Source organism: Diplotaxodon limnothrissa, linkage group LG1, assembly GCF_057381915.1.
Source record: "Diplotaxodon limnothrissa isolate DT_005_m linkage group LG1, D_limnothrissa_male_GT1.1, whole genome shotgun sequence".
NCBI lineage: Eukaryota > Metazoa > Chordata > Actinopteri > Cichliformes > Cichlidae > Diplotaxodon > Diplotaxodon limnothrissa.
This window is the reverse complement of record NC_140596.1, coordinates 42,876,710-42,895,824: the sequence shown is the minus strand read 5'-3', so window position 1 is coordinate 42,895,824 and position 19,115 is coordinate 42,876,710. Positions and strand designations below refer to the sequence as shown.

At 41.1% G+C, this 19,115-nt stretch overlaps 1 protein-coding gene and 1 pseudogene across 1 annotated transcript in view; one reads left to right on the top strand and one right to left on the bottom strand.

Moving 5' to 3' along the window:
- chsy1 (chondroitin sulfate synthase 1) overlaps positions 1 to 19,115 on the top strand; it is a 29,328-nt gene that overhangs the window by 2,187 nt on the left and 8,026 nt on the right. Inside the window, exon 2 of the mRNA XM_085358929.1 lies at positions 5,041 to 5,536. Within this exon, the coding sequence (XP_085215055.1) occupies positions 5,041 to 5,536 (496 nt within the window). The remainder of the gene's footprint in view (positions 1 to 5,040; positions 5,537 to 19,115) is intronic.
- On the bottom strand, positions 7,023 to 9,712 carry LOC146640271 (general transcription factor II-I repeat domain-containing protein 2 pseudogene; annotated as a pseudogene).

The window sequence follows — 19,115 nt, the reverse complement described above, 5'->3', positions numbered from 1 at the left end:
AGCTATATCGTCACAATGGGCGTCTTCCTCTGCTTATCCACAACTACTATGTCATATTGGTCACCTACCACCAGCTTGCCCGTCTATACCTGGAAGTCTCACAGGATTTTAGCTTGGTCAGTCTCAACCAACCTAGGGTGTGTATCCCATTTTGACCTTGGGACATCTAGACCATACTCGGCATAGATGTTCCTTTATGCTATGCCAGCCATTTGGTAATGGTGTTCCAGTATGCCCTGTCTGTGCTGAAGTGTCTAAGGTGCATCTTTGCACAGGCTGCACCTGGGGTCTTGCCTGGTGTGGTAGACCCCAGACTCTATCGCTCTTGTGCTTAGGGCTTGTTCCTGTGCACCTTTCAATCCAACTTTGGTCCAGCCATAGGATTGGCTACTTTTTCTATTGACCGGTGAAACGCGGCGTGCAGCGGCACATGAACAGTTATGGCCATTTTCCTGAAGTACTAATGGATCTATGTTGTTTTATCCTGAATAGTGCTTTTGGCACTCACTTGTCCTCAGCTTTCTATCTTCGGCGGAGAGTACAGTTATAGGGTGCTGGACGTGAGATGAAACCATCCATACGTAGTAAGGAGCTTTCTTGTCTTGTCATGATGATGTCTAAGGCAGATGTCATCATCACAAGAGCAGGACAGGGAGGAAAAAAGAAAGGTGGGGGATAGGGGGAGATGAAATAAAAGGATGGAGTACTCTGGTAAGAAAAAACAAACCTACAGCATCTGGAACACAAATTCCAAAATGCAGAGATGTACAAATCAGCAATGTTCTTGTAGTGTGAGAGAGCGTGTTAAGCCCCTTTTCCATTAGGACCTACTCTGAGTGGTTTTCCATTACAATCAAGTACCAGCTCATGTGCGTGGTCGCTGTAACGGTAATGCAGCTTAGCGTTGGTGGCGTAATTAATATGCGACATGAAAGGTACAACAAAGGTGGCCATCGAGGCAAGAATATACCCGCTGCCCGGTCTGTGACACGGGAAGTGGTGGTTTTGATTTTTGTAAATGAGACGCTCTTGTGACTCATCGAATGATGCCACCGACCAGCCAATCAGCGGCATGCAGTCAGACATCATCACATTTTTGTACCTGCTCGTATCGCTGTGACCTATGACACCCGAACAGTGACAAGTCCGTCCGATCCATACAGCTTCTGCACACCTATCCCAGCAGTATAAGAAGGAAGCCCCAGGTCGGGTGCCCACGTCCACAGCGGTGCTGCTGCATTACAGCCAGCAAAGCCACATGAATGACCTTATACATTGTGACCTACGTGGAGCTGATGAAAGGCTTTTTCACAAAACTATTATTCTAGGTCCAGCCAATTTATACCTAGAGCTCTAGTGTTACCTGACTGTAGTGGAGTAGTTGTGGCATTTCGAGAATTACAATTCAGAGGCAGGACTGTTAATTTACTTCATCTGGTCCTGGGGCTCTATTGTTTAGGAGACGCCGTAGGGCTTCATGGAATTTGGATGTAGAAAGAGGTGAATCCAGAACCACAATCTGTTCGTCATTTAACTTTGGTGGATTTGTATTGTTAAGAAAGTTTGCAATGTCAGCGTTGGAGGGATTCATCTGTATAAAGTCTTTAAAAGATTCATTTATTTGTTGTCGATCATGAGTAATGTTCCCAGTGGAATCCTTTATAGAGTAAATAGTTTTCTTCCTTTTATAGCTTTAACAGGCTCTTTAGCAAGGACTTTTCCAGATTTATTACTATGTTTAAAGTCCTCCAAACGCAGCCTTTGCATCAGAAATTTTGTTCTCTCGTTAAATATTTCATTTTATTCTAGTTTTCTCAGGTTGTTAAATATGTGTGCTCTTGTGGTGAGCATAGGTATATTCTAATGATTGAATTGTTTGTGCTATTTCTAATACAAGCGGGGGTGGGGTTCCTTCTTATATGAGCAGTAAGATAATGTTTTGCCACACATTACTGCTTTTCTTGCTTCCCATAGAACACATGGCGATATTGCTGGTAGGTCATTACTATCTAAATACGTCACCCACTTGTTTTTGAATTATTTAAGGAAATCTTGTTCTTTCATTAATGATGTATTAAATCTCCAGGTCCTCGTGTCAGAGAGAGGTTGATTCCATCACTCTCAGCAATCATTCACCAGTATCTGAGTGTCTGTGATATCACTAACTCAAAGATAATCTAAGTGAGATCGTAAGTGCTGTACTCTGTACTCACCACCAGTGAGTGTACCAGTGGCCACTCTTTCAGTGACGAGCATTTGCACTACTGGCAAACAATGCTGCAAGTTTTAGTCATTACGTAACTGTACTGTTTAAACGGGAAACCTGCACCTCCAAGGACATTTTAACATGTGCCCTGGATAATGCAGGGATTGAACCACCAACCCTCTAGTGAATACAGTTAGTACCTCCTCAGCTACAGCCACCCACAAGGAGGACGTCATTAGACTAAAAAACCCAAATAAACCTAATCGAAACTTTAGAAATGGCTGTATCACCAATCTGGTACACTGGCCAGATATGCAACACCACACTTGTGGTTAGCAAATATGCAATTTGTGGTTAGTGTCTTGCCTAAGGATATTTGGCATGTAGACTAGAGCAGCCAGGAATCGAACCACCAACCTCCCATCTAGTAGTGCCTGCTGTAGCCACAGAGCAAAGTCGAATATTAAGGCTAAAGAGACAAGGAACTTGTTGAAGAGGACTTTAGTTACGTGGAGAGTTTTTGGCCGTTTGGACAAAGAAGCAGAGTTCTGCAAACTGTGTCAAAAGTGTGTTCCCAAAAAGGCAGGTAGCACCATAAAATGTTAACATCTTAAGTAGTGCCACCCTTGCACAGTGTGCAGTTGACAATATACGTGCACAATGCAATCCACAGACAATACCGAATTTTATTTGCACAGATACTTTTTCCCAGTCCATGCCTTGTGAGATAAAATAAAGTGGCACAGTGATATCACCAATGCAGCCGCCCATTTTATTCTAAAGGACATTATACCAGTAAGCACAGTTGAAAATGTTGGATTTTAAGCATGTTTTTAAAGTAATTGAATTCAGGTTGCCAACTCTTTAGCCATGAACCTTTCTGTCAGACGGCCTGTGCCCTGCTGTAAAGAGGTTAAAGAAACAGTTGAACAGCAAAGTCAAACATTGTTACCGTATCGGATTTGTGGCTACTCACAGGAGCCCGTTCAGTGAGAGACTGAGGTCACCAAAAAGCACCACTGAACCACACAGGAAGTCATTCCTGCCCGTGGCTCCCTGTACATCTCCTCCATCTAACACACTGTAAACACTGCAGTAGTTGCAGCCTTTCTGCACACGACGATGTTTACAGGTTAGAGTCGAATGTTAATCATATATATTCCACCGCTGTAATATTCGTTGTCAATATTCTTGATATTTATATTTGAGCGATTTGTATATATTGGTGCAGTTTGAATTGAACATTTGTCAAATCTGTAACATTCTGTTATTTAAATAGTTTAGTCTGTTACTGTTACACTCTTGGGGCAACTGTAACCCACATCCTTTTCTCAGGGATTAATAAAGAATTCTGATCTGGAGATGAACCTCACAGTTCGCTTTATTGAGACACTATTGGATCTTTTCTGTGTGTAAATGTATTGATTTTTATTTTTTTGTGGTAGGTAAATAACAGAATCGCTGTATTTTTCAGTTTTGTTTATTTTGTCCTTTGTTCACATTAGAAAGTTGTTTCCCAATAATCCAACACAATTTGAATCTATACAAAATAAATTGCACAGTATTGTTTTTTATTTTATTTTGTATTAATGTCGGCTGCAGTTATGTGATCTGTTTTTCTACTTTGTTTGCTTTTGTAACAGTTAACGCTTTTGTTTTCAGAATTAAGATTTTAGTTTTTCATACATAGAACACTTGTATAATATTCTGTAGTATGTGGTCACTTTGGGAGGTAGAACAGTTTGTCTACCAGTCCTGAAGGTCAGTGGTTTACTCTCTGGCTCTTCCAAGCTGCAGGGCTATATACTCTCTCAGATCTATAGGACAAAGGATGTTCAAAATGGGTCTTACAGACTCAAAATATGCCTATGCTGTAACCTACTGCACAGGCAAATCCTACAAGAACTATATGTATGATATGGGATCGTGTATACCTGTCCAGAGGATATGTGAAGACTGATCCACATGGTTTAGCTGCTGTATCCCAACCTCCGCCAAGCTGTGCATCTTAGGTGACATACAGTCCTCACTGCCCTATGCACTGCTCAGAAAATCAGTTTGTGCACTACTCAATATAGAAATGTATTTCTAGATCACAACAGTTTGGAGAAATGTCTGCCACCTTTAAAAAAAACAATTGGTTGGTGGGCGTCGGTGGACGCGTGGTTGTTATCCTCGGATTTTCGGTTCTCTTGGGTGCGGTGGAGGTCCGGGGCCTCCTGGGCATTTCCTTGTCTGCCTCTGGCTCTCATGGGGTGGGATTACTGCAGTCTCACCTTCACTTTTCAAGTCCGTTATATGACAAACACAGGCGTTCACGTCCTCTCTCTCTGGCACACACGCAGATGGTTTTTTTGGCTTTGTTTTGTTTTAAATTGTTACTGAAGACAATCAGAGGACAGGAATACCCCCAAAGAAGCAGGACCTGCTCCAAAACAGGCCTGTAATTGATAAACAGTTACATGTTGTTAAACCTCTTGAATTCAAGCCGGAAGTGTGCGCTTCAACCATAACTTGTTTGATTTAAACTCCGATGTGGTGCTATACAGAGGCAAAATGACTAAAACTGTTATTGTCACAATATTTGATGTTTAGCAGGAATATTATTGGAAGGTTATGATGCAAATTAGGAATATCACTAAAATATGAGCTTTCTACCTCTGAAATAGCCGCTGGTTTCTAAATGCTGAACATTTATGACTGTGCCACCTGTTTCAGCCATATCCAGATGAATGTACCTAGTGGTGTCCTCTGCAGAATACACACTTGTTTTTGGTTGTCTTAGACATATCATCATAACACCAGTCCTCTCCTTTTGTCTGTGTTGATTACAGGACATGGGCACAGACAATTCCAGGTCGTGTGGAGTTCTTCTCCAGTGAAGGATCTGACACCACCATACCGATCCCGATAGTGGCTCTGAAGAATGTAGATGACTCATACCCTCCCCAAAAGAAGTCCTTCATGATGCTTAAGTACATGCATGACTATTACCTGGATAAGTATGAATGGTTTATGAGGGCTGATGATGATGTCTACATCAAGAGTGAGAAGCTCGAGAGCTTCCTGCGCAGCCTCAATAGTAGTGAGGCCATCTTTCTGGGTCAAACGGGAATGGGGGCCCGGGATGAGCTTGGGAAACTGGCTCTGGAGCCTGGGGAGAACTTCTGTATGGGTGGGCCAGGCGTCATCATGAGCCGTGAAGTTCTTAAGAGGATGGTACCCCATATCAGAGAGTGTTTACAGGAGATGTACACTACCCATGAAGATGTGGAGGTGGGCCGGTGTGTCAGGAGATTTGCAGGTGTTCAGTGTGTCTGGTCGTATGAGGTAAGGTGTTTGTTTATTTATTTATCTGTGTAGTAATTTAGTTGTTGTACACAGGGCTTCCAAGTGTGAGGTGCAAGGGAGTTATGGGTGGATTTGAGTGTATGTGGGCAGAGGAAGTGGTATAGGATTTATCTGGAAGGATTTAAGACCGATTTAGCGCAACATGCTGTTGTCTCTGAATACACTTCCATAAATTCACTTAGTAATCACAACAAAAGGCTTCAGTGTCTTTACTACCTGTATTGGGATGCATTACAAAAGTGCTAACACTGTATACTTTTAATGGTGCCAGTTGACATACAACATATTTTAGTGTAAAACAAGTCAAAAATGTAGCCAGCTCCATACAAGCTGACTCCAGGCAACATTATGCTTCCATTTCCATTTTCCATGGACCCTGTATGACAGCTGTGCTAATATTACAACCCCAATTAAACTGGAAAGAAACCAATCGTTTGCAAGTCCCAGGAACCCATATTTTATTCACAAAGTAACATAATAAACACATAATAAACATAATAAACTGAAAAAATGTGGCATGTTAAGAGTAATATTAGCTGAATTTGATTAGTTCAACAGTTTTGTTTTTTTTTGGGGGGGGTTTGGCCTTTATTGGAGAGAGACAGGAAAGCGGGGAGAGAGAGGGGGGAGAACCGGGCCTACGTTCAGCTGCTCATCCCACTGGGCTAAACTGGAGCACGAGAACAACAGTTTTCAAAAAGATTGAGATGGGGTGCAACAATAAGGTGGACAAGTAAGTGGTAACTGACCAGTTGCCAGTGTCAGAAGTAAAGATGGGTTAACGTTCACCAGTACATAAAAACTGCATCTACAAATTAATTGCAAAGACGTTGAATATCTCATCATCTATATCAGGGATGTCACAGTCACATACATCAGAGGGCCAAAAAACAAATTTGCTACAAGCTGAGGGCCGGACTGGTTCAATGTGTATTAAAACATTAAAATGATTGCACATAACCTATTGAACCAAGACCTAACACAGTGTACTGTATATTATTTAACGATTAAATTAATAATCCAATATTTTCTGATGGCTCTGTCAGTTATTTCCAAAGAAAACATTTTCAACAGGCAAACAGCAAAAAAGTAAATGTCATTCATAAAGAAAATAAAATATGCTCCTTAATATCAAGATGAATGCATAAATGAAGTTGCATGCATTGTAAACTGAAAGTGCAATATTGTGCTGCTCTGTGATCCAGTTACTGCTTTCCAATAGTAAAAAGAGAAAATTGAAAAAAAATAATCAAACCAGTTGTATTCTGTCTCATGGCTCTTATCTGCAATTTTCCCTGAGTCCATTAACTGAAAAATACATATAAATAAATAAAATACAATAAGATAAAATACAAAAATCTATGGCACACAGACAAAACAATACTTCAAAGAAAAATCCCGTCTTGTAGAAACACATGTAAAAAATGTAACTGAATTAAAAACTAGAAATGCGTAAATGTTCTGCTCACTTGTCTGAGCCTGATACTTGGTGGTGTCTCATCTGTTGTACGAGTTCATCAATGTTCGGGGTCGGGCTCTGAGCTGAGGAAGTCCTCAGGATTGAGTCAAGGTGTTTATCAGTAAGACGGCTCCGGTGTGATGTTTTTAGCTTCATCAAAGAGAACAACTGTTCACACAGGTGTGTGCTGCCAAACATGGAGAGCGTCTGAGCAGCTTGGATGCGCAGCTGCGACATTGTGTCGGGGATGAAACGTGCAAACTCTGCGGCACCCGCTCTCTCATATTTTCCCCTCAGTGTGTCATTGCACTGGAGCTCAATCGACTCCATCTGGAGGTTCGGTGGTGCGCTTTCCACATCAACTCCAAAAGGATTGGCAAGTAGTTCAAACCTGCTTCTTTGAGCTTCAAAGTCAGCAGATCGGCGTCGGAACTCGGCGGCAAGTATGTTGAGCGGTAGAGCGCTTCTCTTTCGTGGTCTGGCAGCTGGGGAAGTGGCTCAAGGTTTCTTTCTGCGTCTCCCACAGACTCAGCTTGGTTTGAAACGCCGTCACCGTACTGCACATATCAGAGATGACACGCCCCCGTCCCTGCAGTTGCAGGTTCATCACGTTCAGATGGCTTGTGATGTCGCACAGAAACGCCATTTCACACATAAATGTTTCATCTCAAAGCTCTGTTGTGTCTTTCCTTTTGCTTTCCATGAACAGACAGATCTCCTCACGAAGCTCGAAACATCTTTGCAGCACCTTTCCCTGGCTTAGCCATCGCACATCTGTGTGATAGGGCAAGTCACCATGCTCTGTATCTAACGCTCCCAGAAATGCCCTGAACTGGCGGTGATTTAAACTTCTGATGAAGTTAACTGCGCGCGTTATGATGGTCATTACATGTCACATAACGACTCCTGGTGTATTATGCAGTGATAAGCTGTCAGCTCCTCTGTGACATTTTCGTCCTGCATCCTCTCACGTATCCTTGCCACCAATCCACTCCTGTGTCCACTAGGGATGGGTATCGTTTAGGTTTTATCCGATACTGGTGCCAAATCGGTACTTTTGAAACGGTGCCGGTGCTCAAACGGTGCTTAAAGAATGGAGAACACAAAATTGGTCCAAAAACCTCTCATGCTCAGCTGTTTTTTGTAAAAAGATAACAATGTTAGCCTTTTCTGCAGCTATGGGGCATATATGGTATCACTCTTGGCTGGAAGCAGTGCTTAAACAATGGAAAAAACACAAACTTTGTCCTAAACCTCTCATGTTCAGCTGTTTTCCACTTTTTCTTTGGTCATTTTAGCCTTTTTGGCCATTGTGAAGGGAGTATCTGCCATCAAACAAGAAGACAGCCGCATGTAGCTATGATGATGTTTGCTAGTTCACCTTACATGCATTAATGTAATAACGTGGTTAGCCTACTCAACGTAAATTACACATGAACAACATTAAGCTACTCACGCAGAGAAGAACGGCTGCTGCCATCATCATCCGTCATCATTTATGCTACACTGGCAGGGCGGGGCCAGGACTCTCCTCTTCGTGTTTTTGGGGGATGTTGCATAACAGGCAACCCACCCGCAGTAGATGTGCTCGGTGTGAGGTCTCGCAGCAAGCTATCAAATACGGCGCATTTCTGGGCTTTTAAAAAAAACGCTATGCGTCGCCAGGTGTTTCATCAGATTCGAGGTGTTGCCTCCTTTGACAGTATCACAGTATCAGCTTAAAGCACTTGTTGCTGCTGAGTTTGCTCTAAAAGAACGTACGTACCTGGGCCCGCCTACTATTCTCGGAAACGTAAAATGATTGGCTAGAATCTAAAGTGTATCACAGCTCAGGAAAAAAAAGCACCGAAATAAAGCACCTAAATGTGCGCTGCTTTTCGGTCTGGTTACTACCGTTTATGTCAGAGCACCGGACACCGGTACCCATCCCTAGTGTCCACACACCGCGGGTGCTCCGTCTGTTGTCAATCCCACGGGTTTTTCCCAAGGCAGTCCCATCTCATTTACACATCTGGATGCCTCTTCATACAGATCTTGTCCTGTACTCGTGCCATGCATCGGACGTAACGCCAAAAACTCTTCTGTTACGGTCAGGCTGCAGTCCACTCCACGAATGAAAATTGACAACTGGGCAATGTCAGTTGTGTCAGTGCTCTCATCCACAGCAAGGGAATATGCAGTGAAATCTTTTCCCTTTTCCACAAGCTGTTCTTTTAGATTGGTGGACAGCTGGTCTACACGTTCAGCAACGGTGTTTCTGCTCAGGCTCACGTTTGACAGAGATCAGCATGGGTAGCGTTTGGCTATGAAACTGTATACACAACAAACAATGCACCCTGGACTGGCAATGTCAGCTACGGTAGCTTTTGAATCAGTCCGTACAAGCCAGTAAATTGACGGATTCTTATATAGCACTTTTCTGTTCTCCTGAAGCACTTAAAGCCACTTGAGACGGGCTACCCCTTCATAAAAAGAAACTGAAATATTATTGTAAAAATTGTGGCTGATAACAATAATATGATTTTCCTTTGTTGATATACATGTTATTTTGGCTGGACACAAATCTCATGTGAAAGAACTCATATTGCCATCACAGACAGATTTCCAGTCTCTTAGACAGACAGGTGTAATACCGCTTATTGATTAAACAGTGGAATCAAATTATACCTGGAAAAACCTAGATTGGTCCATCCCATCGCTATACTTCACTTTCTCTTGTATTCGTGGCTTTGTCATTTGTGTACTTCTTAATAACTTATTTGCAGAGAAACCTTTTGCTGCCATTGAGCTTCTCCTGCACTCTCTGCACATTCTGAAAGAAAACAGTACGAGACTTTTAATTGTCACTGAAGTTCAAAAACAGCCAAACCCAGTAATGACAGGGTGAACTTTTGTTTTGATGTTCTTTTTTTATATTATGCAACAATACAGTGCAGTATTTCCCTTCTTGCTTTTTTATTTATTTATTTGTTTTTATTTTTGCATATTTGTCACACTTGACTGTTTCAGATTATCAAGCATATTTCAGTATGCTTTAACACACGATACAAAGAGATCCCAAATACTTTCAAAATGCAGTTTGATAATTTCATCTGTTTTTTAGGAGACCTGAAATGTTCCTGTCTCTAAAGTAGTTCGTGTTGATGCCTGTTGGTTAAATGTGCTCTACGCTGTAAGTAAAATAGACTTACTGGTCAATGCAAAAGTTTCAGGTGTTATTGAGGTAAATTTTTTTTACTTCTAAAAAAAACAATTATCTAACACAATGCAGTGGGTTACGTGCTGAACATAGAAAAGAGAAAGAAAGTACTGATCCAATACCATTAGCATCTTTGGTGTCGATATTTAGATCAGCCCGGTCAGCTCTATTTCAGTGTATTTGAGCAGGATCTGGCTTCTTTGTGCATGTGCCTGCTGAGTTCTAAGTGTTGCATCTCTGAAAACAGTGATTTTCATTTGCTTCTCTCATGCAGTAGTTTAATGCAATCAAAAACGAATATGAAGCATTTTACGTTCCGTACCGCTCAATGTCACACAGTGAAGGAAAGCGCTAATTAATAAACTGAAATAACAATAAAGTGTATTTGAAACGGTTTCCTCCTGCCGTTACTTTAACGGACATTATACCCAACCCAGGCTCCAAATGTCTGACTACTCATAAAACTATAATGCTTCTAAAGCTCACAAAACAATGAAGAATGTTATGTCTTAACGATGTACAGAGTAAAATATATCTGCCACATTGAAGCGTCGAGGGTTTCAACTAGCTGGTGCTGGAGGTCTTAGTTGCATGGAAGCCAATTTCCATTGTTAAGAGGGGGAAAAAAAGATGTCTCAAATGCAAAAGTAGAACCACAGAATTGTTACTTTGGTTCTGTCACTGCAGTAAAGGCCGTACTGGCTGTCCAGAGGCACTTAGAGGCATTCAGCCAAGTCTGGATCTACTCACTGTCCTAGTGTGTCTGGTGAGACTGATTCCAATCAGTCTCACCAGTGTTAGGGGATATAGTAAGATCCAGACCTCTGTCACACTGAATTTATCTGTTTTGTGTTTACTATTTGCTGTTACTGTCAGAACTAGAATTTCCTGTGATTTCTAGTGTAGGCAGTGTTGGTGTTTGGCTGCTGTTACTGGAGCAGAGATTTCAAATGGCTGTTAGCAAATATAGTATAAAATCTCGTTTTCTATCATAATTCAGTCTCATTGTGGAAAGAACCACAGTCTGTGACGGCACCTTTAACAATCAATGCCTATAACTCATCTGATTAATCAGGCCTATAAATTTGTTTGTCACAGAACCATAAACTGACAAAGTTCTGGCCTCTGACAATAAAGTATGAAGAAAAGTGATGCCATAAATAGCTTTTCTTTACCAGTGAACTTCATTAAACTGTAGTTAACAGATAAAGAGCCCTCAATAAAGGCATCTGACGTAGTCTGTAGTTGTGTTTTTGATGGATGACATTGATCTGCTGTCCTCAGCAGTACAAAGACTGTTTCTTCTCCTGCCATGCATGCCAGCTCAAAAAGAAACTTCCAGCCCTGCTAATGGGAATCACAAGGCTGCACTGCTTTGAATCCTCCTCCTAATCCTAATTTTTACTGAGTGGTCAGCAGGGCTGTCAAACCAGCACACTCTGTAATGTGCTGCTCTCCACCTGCCAACAACCACACCATTATATTTCTGCATGCATGTTCTGAGTAGGTTTTCATCACAAGGGCGGTTAGCATCGGGTCCAAACACCCATCTCGTGCTTGTTTTGGTCTGTAACATAATATAACAACTTTGCTGGATGCAAGCTGGCTCTTCAGGTTGCATGGTTGTTATAGGTTTTCTTGATGTTGTCTTTTCTTCTAGTTAACACCATATACAGGCTAACAGTCTTTGTCTAACTTACAGATTCACTAGTTCCAGTTCCACAGGTGGGATTACTCTAATTCTTGGTCACATGGGGATTTTCCAAGTCCTGTATTAACACGTTCCACTCAGTGCAGTATTTTTTTGTCTCGCTCAGCAGCTTCTGAGAGCTAACGGCATTGGATGCTCAGATGGCTTAGAAGCACATACTGGTTCACTTGATTGAATATATGATTTGGTCAGCTGGCAAGGTCTTCTAGATTTGTGTGAATAGAACCAAACTGGCATGCTACTTTATGGGCCATTGTAAGAGCACATAAACAGGATCTACTCCAGTTTGGAATTCTAGCTTAAAGACAGCTCTGTGGATGTCAGCAATTTCTATTTATCACACTGTTTGTTCCAGAAAAGGACTGCATCGAGGGCAGGAGGACGATATGTTTTCATAACTAAAATTGATTGCATCACTATTTGACAATCCTTGAGCTTTAAGATTAGAAGCAACAATGAGTTCTGCTGAGGCTTAGCTAGCAGACAGAAAAATGGAGGCCACTGAAACTCGGCCTTGTGAAGCATGGAGCTGACTTTGTGCTGAGTAGATTCTGTGAGTCTCCCTGTCTGAACAGTTGATTCCCAGCAGACTATATGTAGATTATGCAGGAGCTGCTGCTTCTGAGTTTCAGATATGAGTGACAGCTCGTTCAGCAGCTTTGAATACGGATGTGCATGTTTATTGGCATATCAATATTTGCTTTGACTTAATAGTGCTGTTGTGTAAACAGCAGTTCAAGCAGAGGGACTGTATACCTTGTGTATACTGTATACACTATTTATTTATTTATTTATTTTTTCTACCATAACACACCATTTTTGCCTTCCCTTTCAAAATAAATTCATCCATGACTGCCTAAGATTTGCTCTCCTTTCTCTTCCACCTGTGCAGACTTGAAGTGCACTAATGTTTTCCATATTCTTGCTCTCTCCTCGTGCTGCTTCCTTCAGTGGAAATGGTTGTCTCACCAAAACTACTGGTTCTTACAGTAGATCCTCAAACTTTATAGTTAAGTTGTTTTAAAATCCGAGGTGTCCTGCTTTTATTCTGTTATTTGCAAGGAGAGGTCTTTTAGGCACTAGTGGTCACAGCATAAACCTGTGACAGAAGTGTTAGACAGCTGGCTATTTTTTATTTCAGATATGTGTGATATATCCAGTAATTGTCAGATTGTTTAGACTCATTTCACAATGGTGATAACAGAAGGGCTGCAGACTGACACGGGCAGTAAAAGTAAACGAACATGGAGACAAACTGACTTCCACAGGGAAAGCACCACCACACCACATCAGACCAAAACTAAATAAGAAGCCTTACCTGTTCACTTTAAATAATCCACTTGTGTTTTCTAATCTGGGTCGGTTAAATCAGTTCTTGCTGTATTTAAACAAAACCAAATATGTTTAAGTGCTTTCCCATTGATATTTATGTTGTCTTGTTATCTTCATGCTGAAGAAATGCTCAGAACGACTTTAGTAGACAAAAGTGCCAAGCTTTAACAAAATATCTTTAGTTGTTGGACGTCATGTTTTACCATTTTCTACTCTTATTAATTAAAGTCAGTCACTATTAATAATAGTCAGATCTGTAACACAATAATTAACTAGTATCCAAGTTATACAAATGTCTGTAAGGAAAGGTTTCCCACGACACTACTGGTCAGATGGAGAGTTAGATTTTTTTTTTTAATGCTTCCGTCCTCGTGATTTCACAGCTTCTGAGAGGGTGAAGCAGGAAAGACCTGCCCCACAGCAGAGCCTGCGTATTTAACCATCATATTTTGACACACTGATGAGACCCCTAAACACAGAGTGAAAATGTGGATTTTAAAATTCAGATTTGTTTCTGTAATGGTGGCATTGTTTAGGGCGAGGAGTATATTTATGGGCTTGATGTGTGCATATTAGAAGGATTTGTCGTCTTTAGCTTTTCCTACAGCCATAACCCAGTTCCTGTTTATCTGGCTTCCTTGGGCGGTGCTCACTAAATGCTAGCTGCTTGGACCTTCACAACTCCACAAATATGCTGCTGCCCACCACACATCTATAATTACATTCAACAATAAAAAAAATAAAAAAAAAGACCAATATTGGTTCGTCCTTTGCTTTTCTGGGCGGTTCTCATTTAGCCTTTTGTCTCGATGTAACATAGCTGTGGATCCGCCCATGTTCCCTTCTGTGAAGCAGCTGTCATCTGCTGCCTTCTTATTAGACTAACTGCTGTGGGCCTGAAGTGACAGGAAGGCCTTACTCGTATCATAATTAATCAGACTGGAAAAACCTCAGTCTGCCACTGCAGGTCATTTTGGCAAACACTACAGTGTCATAGCTACTTTGCTGGCAAAAAAGAAGACAAAGACACTAGGTGGGGGCAGCTATGAAGAGGATGAACTCTAGAAGATGACATACCTGTGGAGGTATGGAGATGTTTAGGAGAGAGCAGTTGACTTCTTGACCAGATTATTTAATAACTCAATTTTGGAAAGTAATCTCTGAGAAATGGAAAAGACGTGTACTGGTACCAATGTTCAAGAACAAAGGTGAACAGCTCAACAAGTACCATTAGAAATATTTTCATATGTAAAAGTAAGTATAGCAAAACAAGTGAAGATAATGAAAAATATCCATTCTATTGACTGAGTCTGGAATAAAGACTGAGTCATTTTGCAAGTGCCGTTATGGCATGGTTGGTAGTCTGATACAACACGCCAACTGTACTTATATATTATACAAATTTTTGCTCAATGTAGCATAAATATGAGATATTGATATTCAGGCACTGCCTGAAGTGGGACAATGGACCAAAAGAGTATGTGATCTCTGAAGCTAAAATTTCACAGCAGTTAACTCTGGGCCATCATTTTTTCAGGCAAGTCTGATATTGTGAGCAGCAGTATGTATTCATGGCAAGAAAAAGGCGCTTGCTTTTAACGCCAGAGGAGGAACCAACGGTCATCTGGCAGAGAACATGTCTCTGCTGGTTCAGAGTCCAGTGGCTGTGTGCTTTATTCCGCTGCATCTCATGATCTGCATTGTGCTTGGTGAAGTAAGGCTAGAATGCAGTTGCCCAGCTGGTAGTGGTGTAACTGTGTGGGAGACAGTTTCTTGGCGCAGTTTGCTGGGCCTGTCCTTGCCTTTAGGCCTATAGTGTACCAGTCTCTGGATGGATACTTTCAGCAGGATAGCACAACCTGTCACAAAGGTCAAATCACCTCGAGTTGGATTATTAAAGTTCACTGTACTCAAATAGTGCCCAAATCTCAATTCAATGAGGTGCCTTGGGGAAATGGTGGAAAGAGGGATTCCTGCATCATGAATATGAAGCTGACAAATGTGTAGCATTTCATAGCACATAGCTCTGCAACAGAGCTGATGACCACGCCCATATAGAGCTGATGACCACGCCCATATAGAGCTGATGGCCATGCCCATATAGAGCTGATGACCACGCCCATATGTAGCTGTGGACAGTTGCCTAAACTTCTCTGCCTCAAAGCCACAATCTTGCCCTAGCACAGTAAAAGACAACATTAGCAGTGGTATTGTAACTGATGAACAAATACAGGAAAATAAGTATGCTGCAGTGATTTTGACTCATCCTATCAGGGTTAGATTGAAGCTGTGAGGGAGTAGTGGGGAATGTCTTGGATTATTTTTCTGTTCTACATTTCGGTCCTATCAGAGCTCAGTAGTGATATATTCAATATAACACGAGCTCCATAGTTAGCTGGAACCAAAGTGATGGGAAAGATGCACACGTTATGTAGCACCAAAGCACAACAGCAGCTGCCTCAAGGAGCTTTATATTGTAAGGCAAAGACCCTCCAGCGTGTACACTGAGTCTATCTTTGAAAGTACACCAATATTTTGGCAGAAGATGAGCAATTCTGTAGTTCTGCTTTTGCTTGGAAGCGTGTTGTTGTGTAGTCCTCTCTCATAGTTTATCTACATGTAAAGTGCTGAATGTACTCTATACCTCCAAGATGGTTCTGTTTATTATTACAGTACAGAGAGTGCACCATGCACACACATCCTCAGAGATGGAGCTCTAGTGTTCATGTGTAATAAAGAAAAACAACATTAATGAATGCCATTATTGTCTGATCACGACTGTACTCAAAGATGTGTTACTGTTTAGTCAAGACTAAAGCAAATGAAGCACATTTATAGTAGGAATCAGCTTTTCAAGGTGACTGTGCACAACTGTGAGCAAGATCAGCTCACATAAAGTACAGCAAGCGTATGTGTTGTCAGAAATGCTTGGATTGTCTTATAATTGTGATAGTACCATTTGAGTGCAGGCTTACTTGTGGTTCCTACGATATTTAAAATTAGATTTGCGAGACAGACGCCCTCCACTTTTAAGATTGGCTTAAAACGTTACTATACTGCCACAGGTCTAGGCTCCTGGGGATTCCCATGATGCACTGGGTGTTTCTTCTTCACTCACTGTCTATTCATACACACGTTGCACTTAATCATTACTTATTATTTATCTCTGGCTGTCTTCAACATTGTGTCTTTTGTTCTGTCTTGCTCTTATCACCCCAATCAGTCATGGCCGTTGGCTGCCGCTCCCTGAGCCTGGATCTGCCAGAGGTTTCTTCAAAGGAAGCTTTTACTTCCCACTGTGTGAAATTTGGTTCAGCTTTTGTTATTATTTACTTTATGAAGTTAGTTTTTGTCATGGTCTTAACCCCTTAATCTTCTCTGTATTATCTTTCATACATACAGATAATGTTACATTATCAGTGTTTTTCCCTCCCTTGAAAAACCAAAACAACTTGCACAATATATTTTTAAGCAGGGGGGGCAGATGTAGGAAATATGAATCTTGACTTTTATTTTTAATTTGTCACTACAGTTAAATAAACACTGCGTTTTCAAAAATTTTCTGACAAGTATTTTTTTCAGGCTTTAAAGGGTTAAGTCTCTATTTTTCACATAATAGCTCGTATCTCCCATCTCGCCTGGGTAGGCTGAACTGAAGAAGACATCTGGATAGTGGACTGAGGGAACAAAGGGCCTTTTCTGTTTTCTGTCACCCATCCAATCCTCAGATGACACACAAACGAAGGGGTCTGTTCAAATTTCACTTTAGGCCTCTTACTATGCTGGAGTAGTGTAGTCCGTGGCAGTGATAATGGTACTAATCAAGGCGATCCTAGTGTTGCAATGCACCACACAAAGGCTAAGTTACACCATTCTGCCCTTTCTGTGTAGTTGGATTAGTTTTTGAACGCCATCTTGTGCAAGTACAGAACATGGCATAATCGGGTTGGTTGGTTGTGGCTTAAATTAGACTTAAATTAGTTTATGTGAGCTGACTGGTAACAAAACTAATAACTCAGGGGAAAGTCCGTCTAAAGGGTAAGTTTTGTGCTGCCCGTGGCAGCAACAATGAGTTTTATGTTAAGGAACCAAGGATATGCTGTCCGCTTTCACTCTCTCTTAAGCAGTAAGTCTTTCTTTATTATTTGGCTATTGGCATGGAAATGGGAAAGCCAGCTGCTAGCCGTAAAGTTTGGGGTTTTAAAGCACTTTATGAATGGGGACAGTGTGGAGGAGAGTCAGTTTGAGTCAGGTGACCGGTGGTTCACCGGACCAACGAGCTGGAGTCAGAAACTCCCATGTTTTGTCATCTGACCCTTTCAACCAATCACTAATAGAAGACCCTTGCAAGTCATCAAGATTTTAATATTAAAATAAAACAATAAAAAACTAACCGCTTAACTTAATAAGTTTCCTAAAAGAGAAAGCCACTATTTTTTTTTTTTTTTTTTTTTTTTTTTTTTTTTTTTTTTTAGTAGTTTCAAGATCGTGTTTCCCACAGGCGTTAGAATATAGTTCTTTCAGTAGTGGGGACCCATTGGGTCATCCTTTGCTTTTCTAGGAGGTTCTCATTTAGCCTTTTGTGTTGATGTTACAGAACTGTGGATCCATGAGCATGTGTGCGGACTCCCAGTCTTTGGTAAATTTAATAAAAAAATTAGGTACTTGTGACAATAAAGAACAGAGCAATAATCATCTGCCTCTTTAGTGAGTTCCTCATCTCATAGATTAGCTCCACTGTCCTAAACTGCAGCTAATAACGGTAGTCCTTCTTCTGCTCTGTAGCCTTGATGAGCTTAGCACAGAGACACATGATTTAATTCTCCACCTGCTGTGGGGTTTGGTTAGCGTGACCCTCTGGTTCAAAGCTGATCTCCAGGACAAAACAAAGACTACTGTCCCCAGTTTCAGTTCAGACCAAGTGAATTTGGTCTTCATTAGGCTACTTGACAAGAGACTGTCTGCTTAAATAGCTGAAAGATATCAAGGGCTGCTGCAAGAGTGTCGCAATAGAAGACGAGTCATTAGCTGGTTAGCAGTGATACACGTTCTATTGTTATCTACTGGATCTGAATGTGTGATGGTGTTTGTGATAATATAGTAATAAGGTTACATTATATCTACAAGTTTTTATGATACAAATTTAGGCAGTCACATTACCTAATGATGGTCGAAATGTCCTGATATGGTAGCTCTATGCCAGCATATCAGGATGTGTACAAACCTGTAAATACTGTCTCTTGAGGCAACTGTTGTTGTGATTTGGCACAATATAAATAAAAATGGGAATTGAAATACTGGAGTGTAGCGTAAAATTCCCAGTCCAAATTTTACATCAGTCCAGACCCAAAGAGTTGCTGTCGGTTTTCCTTTGTGCTGCCTTCAGCTCATGTAGAATTGTATTAGCGCATTGAAGGCTCAAGTGATGCAAGCAGACTATAACTTGAGTAGAGGAAACTGGTAATAATTCAGCTGCCTTTTTTAAGTGTCAGTTAATCAATTAAATGTTTTTGTTTTTTTTATTGTGGCTTGTGCAGTGATATCCAGCTGGCAATGCTGTAAACAAATTAGTCAGAGCATCAAAGACAGCCTTAATCTGTAACTGAACAACATAAAGACTTGATTGGTAGACTGGGTATAGTTGCTGAACTGGACCAATCTAAGCATTAAAGATCAAATGATGGTAAGAGATTCGTATGGTTGTGCTGCAGTGAACCAACATAAATGTGTCTGTACCTGTGATGCCCTATGGGCATCTCTCTCAAAGGAAAAACAGTATGCTGAATCATACTGCTGCTATGTGTTGGCAGAATACTTCAGGAAAGATAAACATTTGTCAGTATGTCATTTTTTCCAT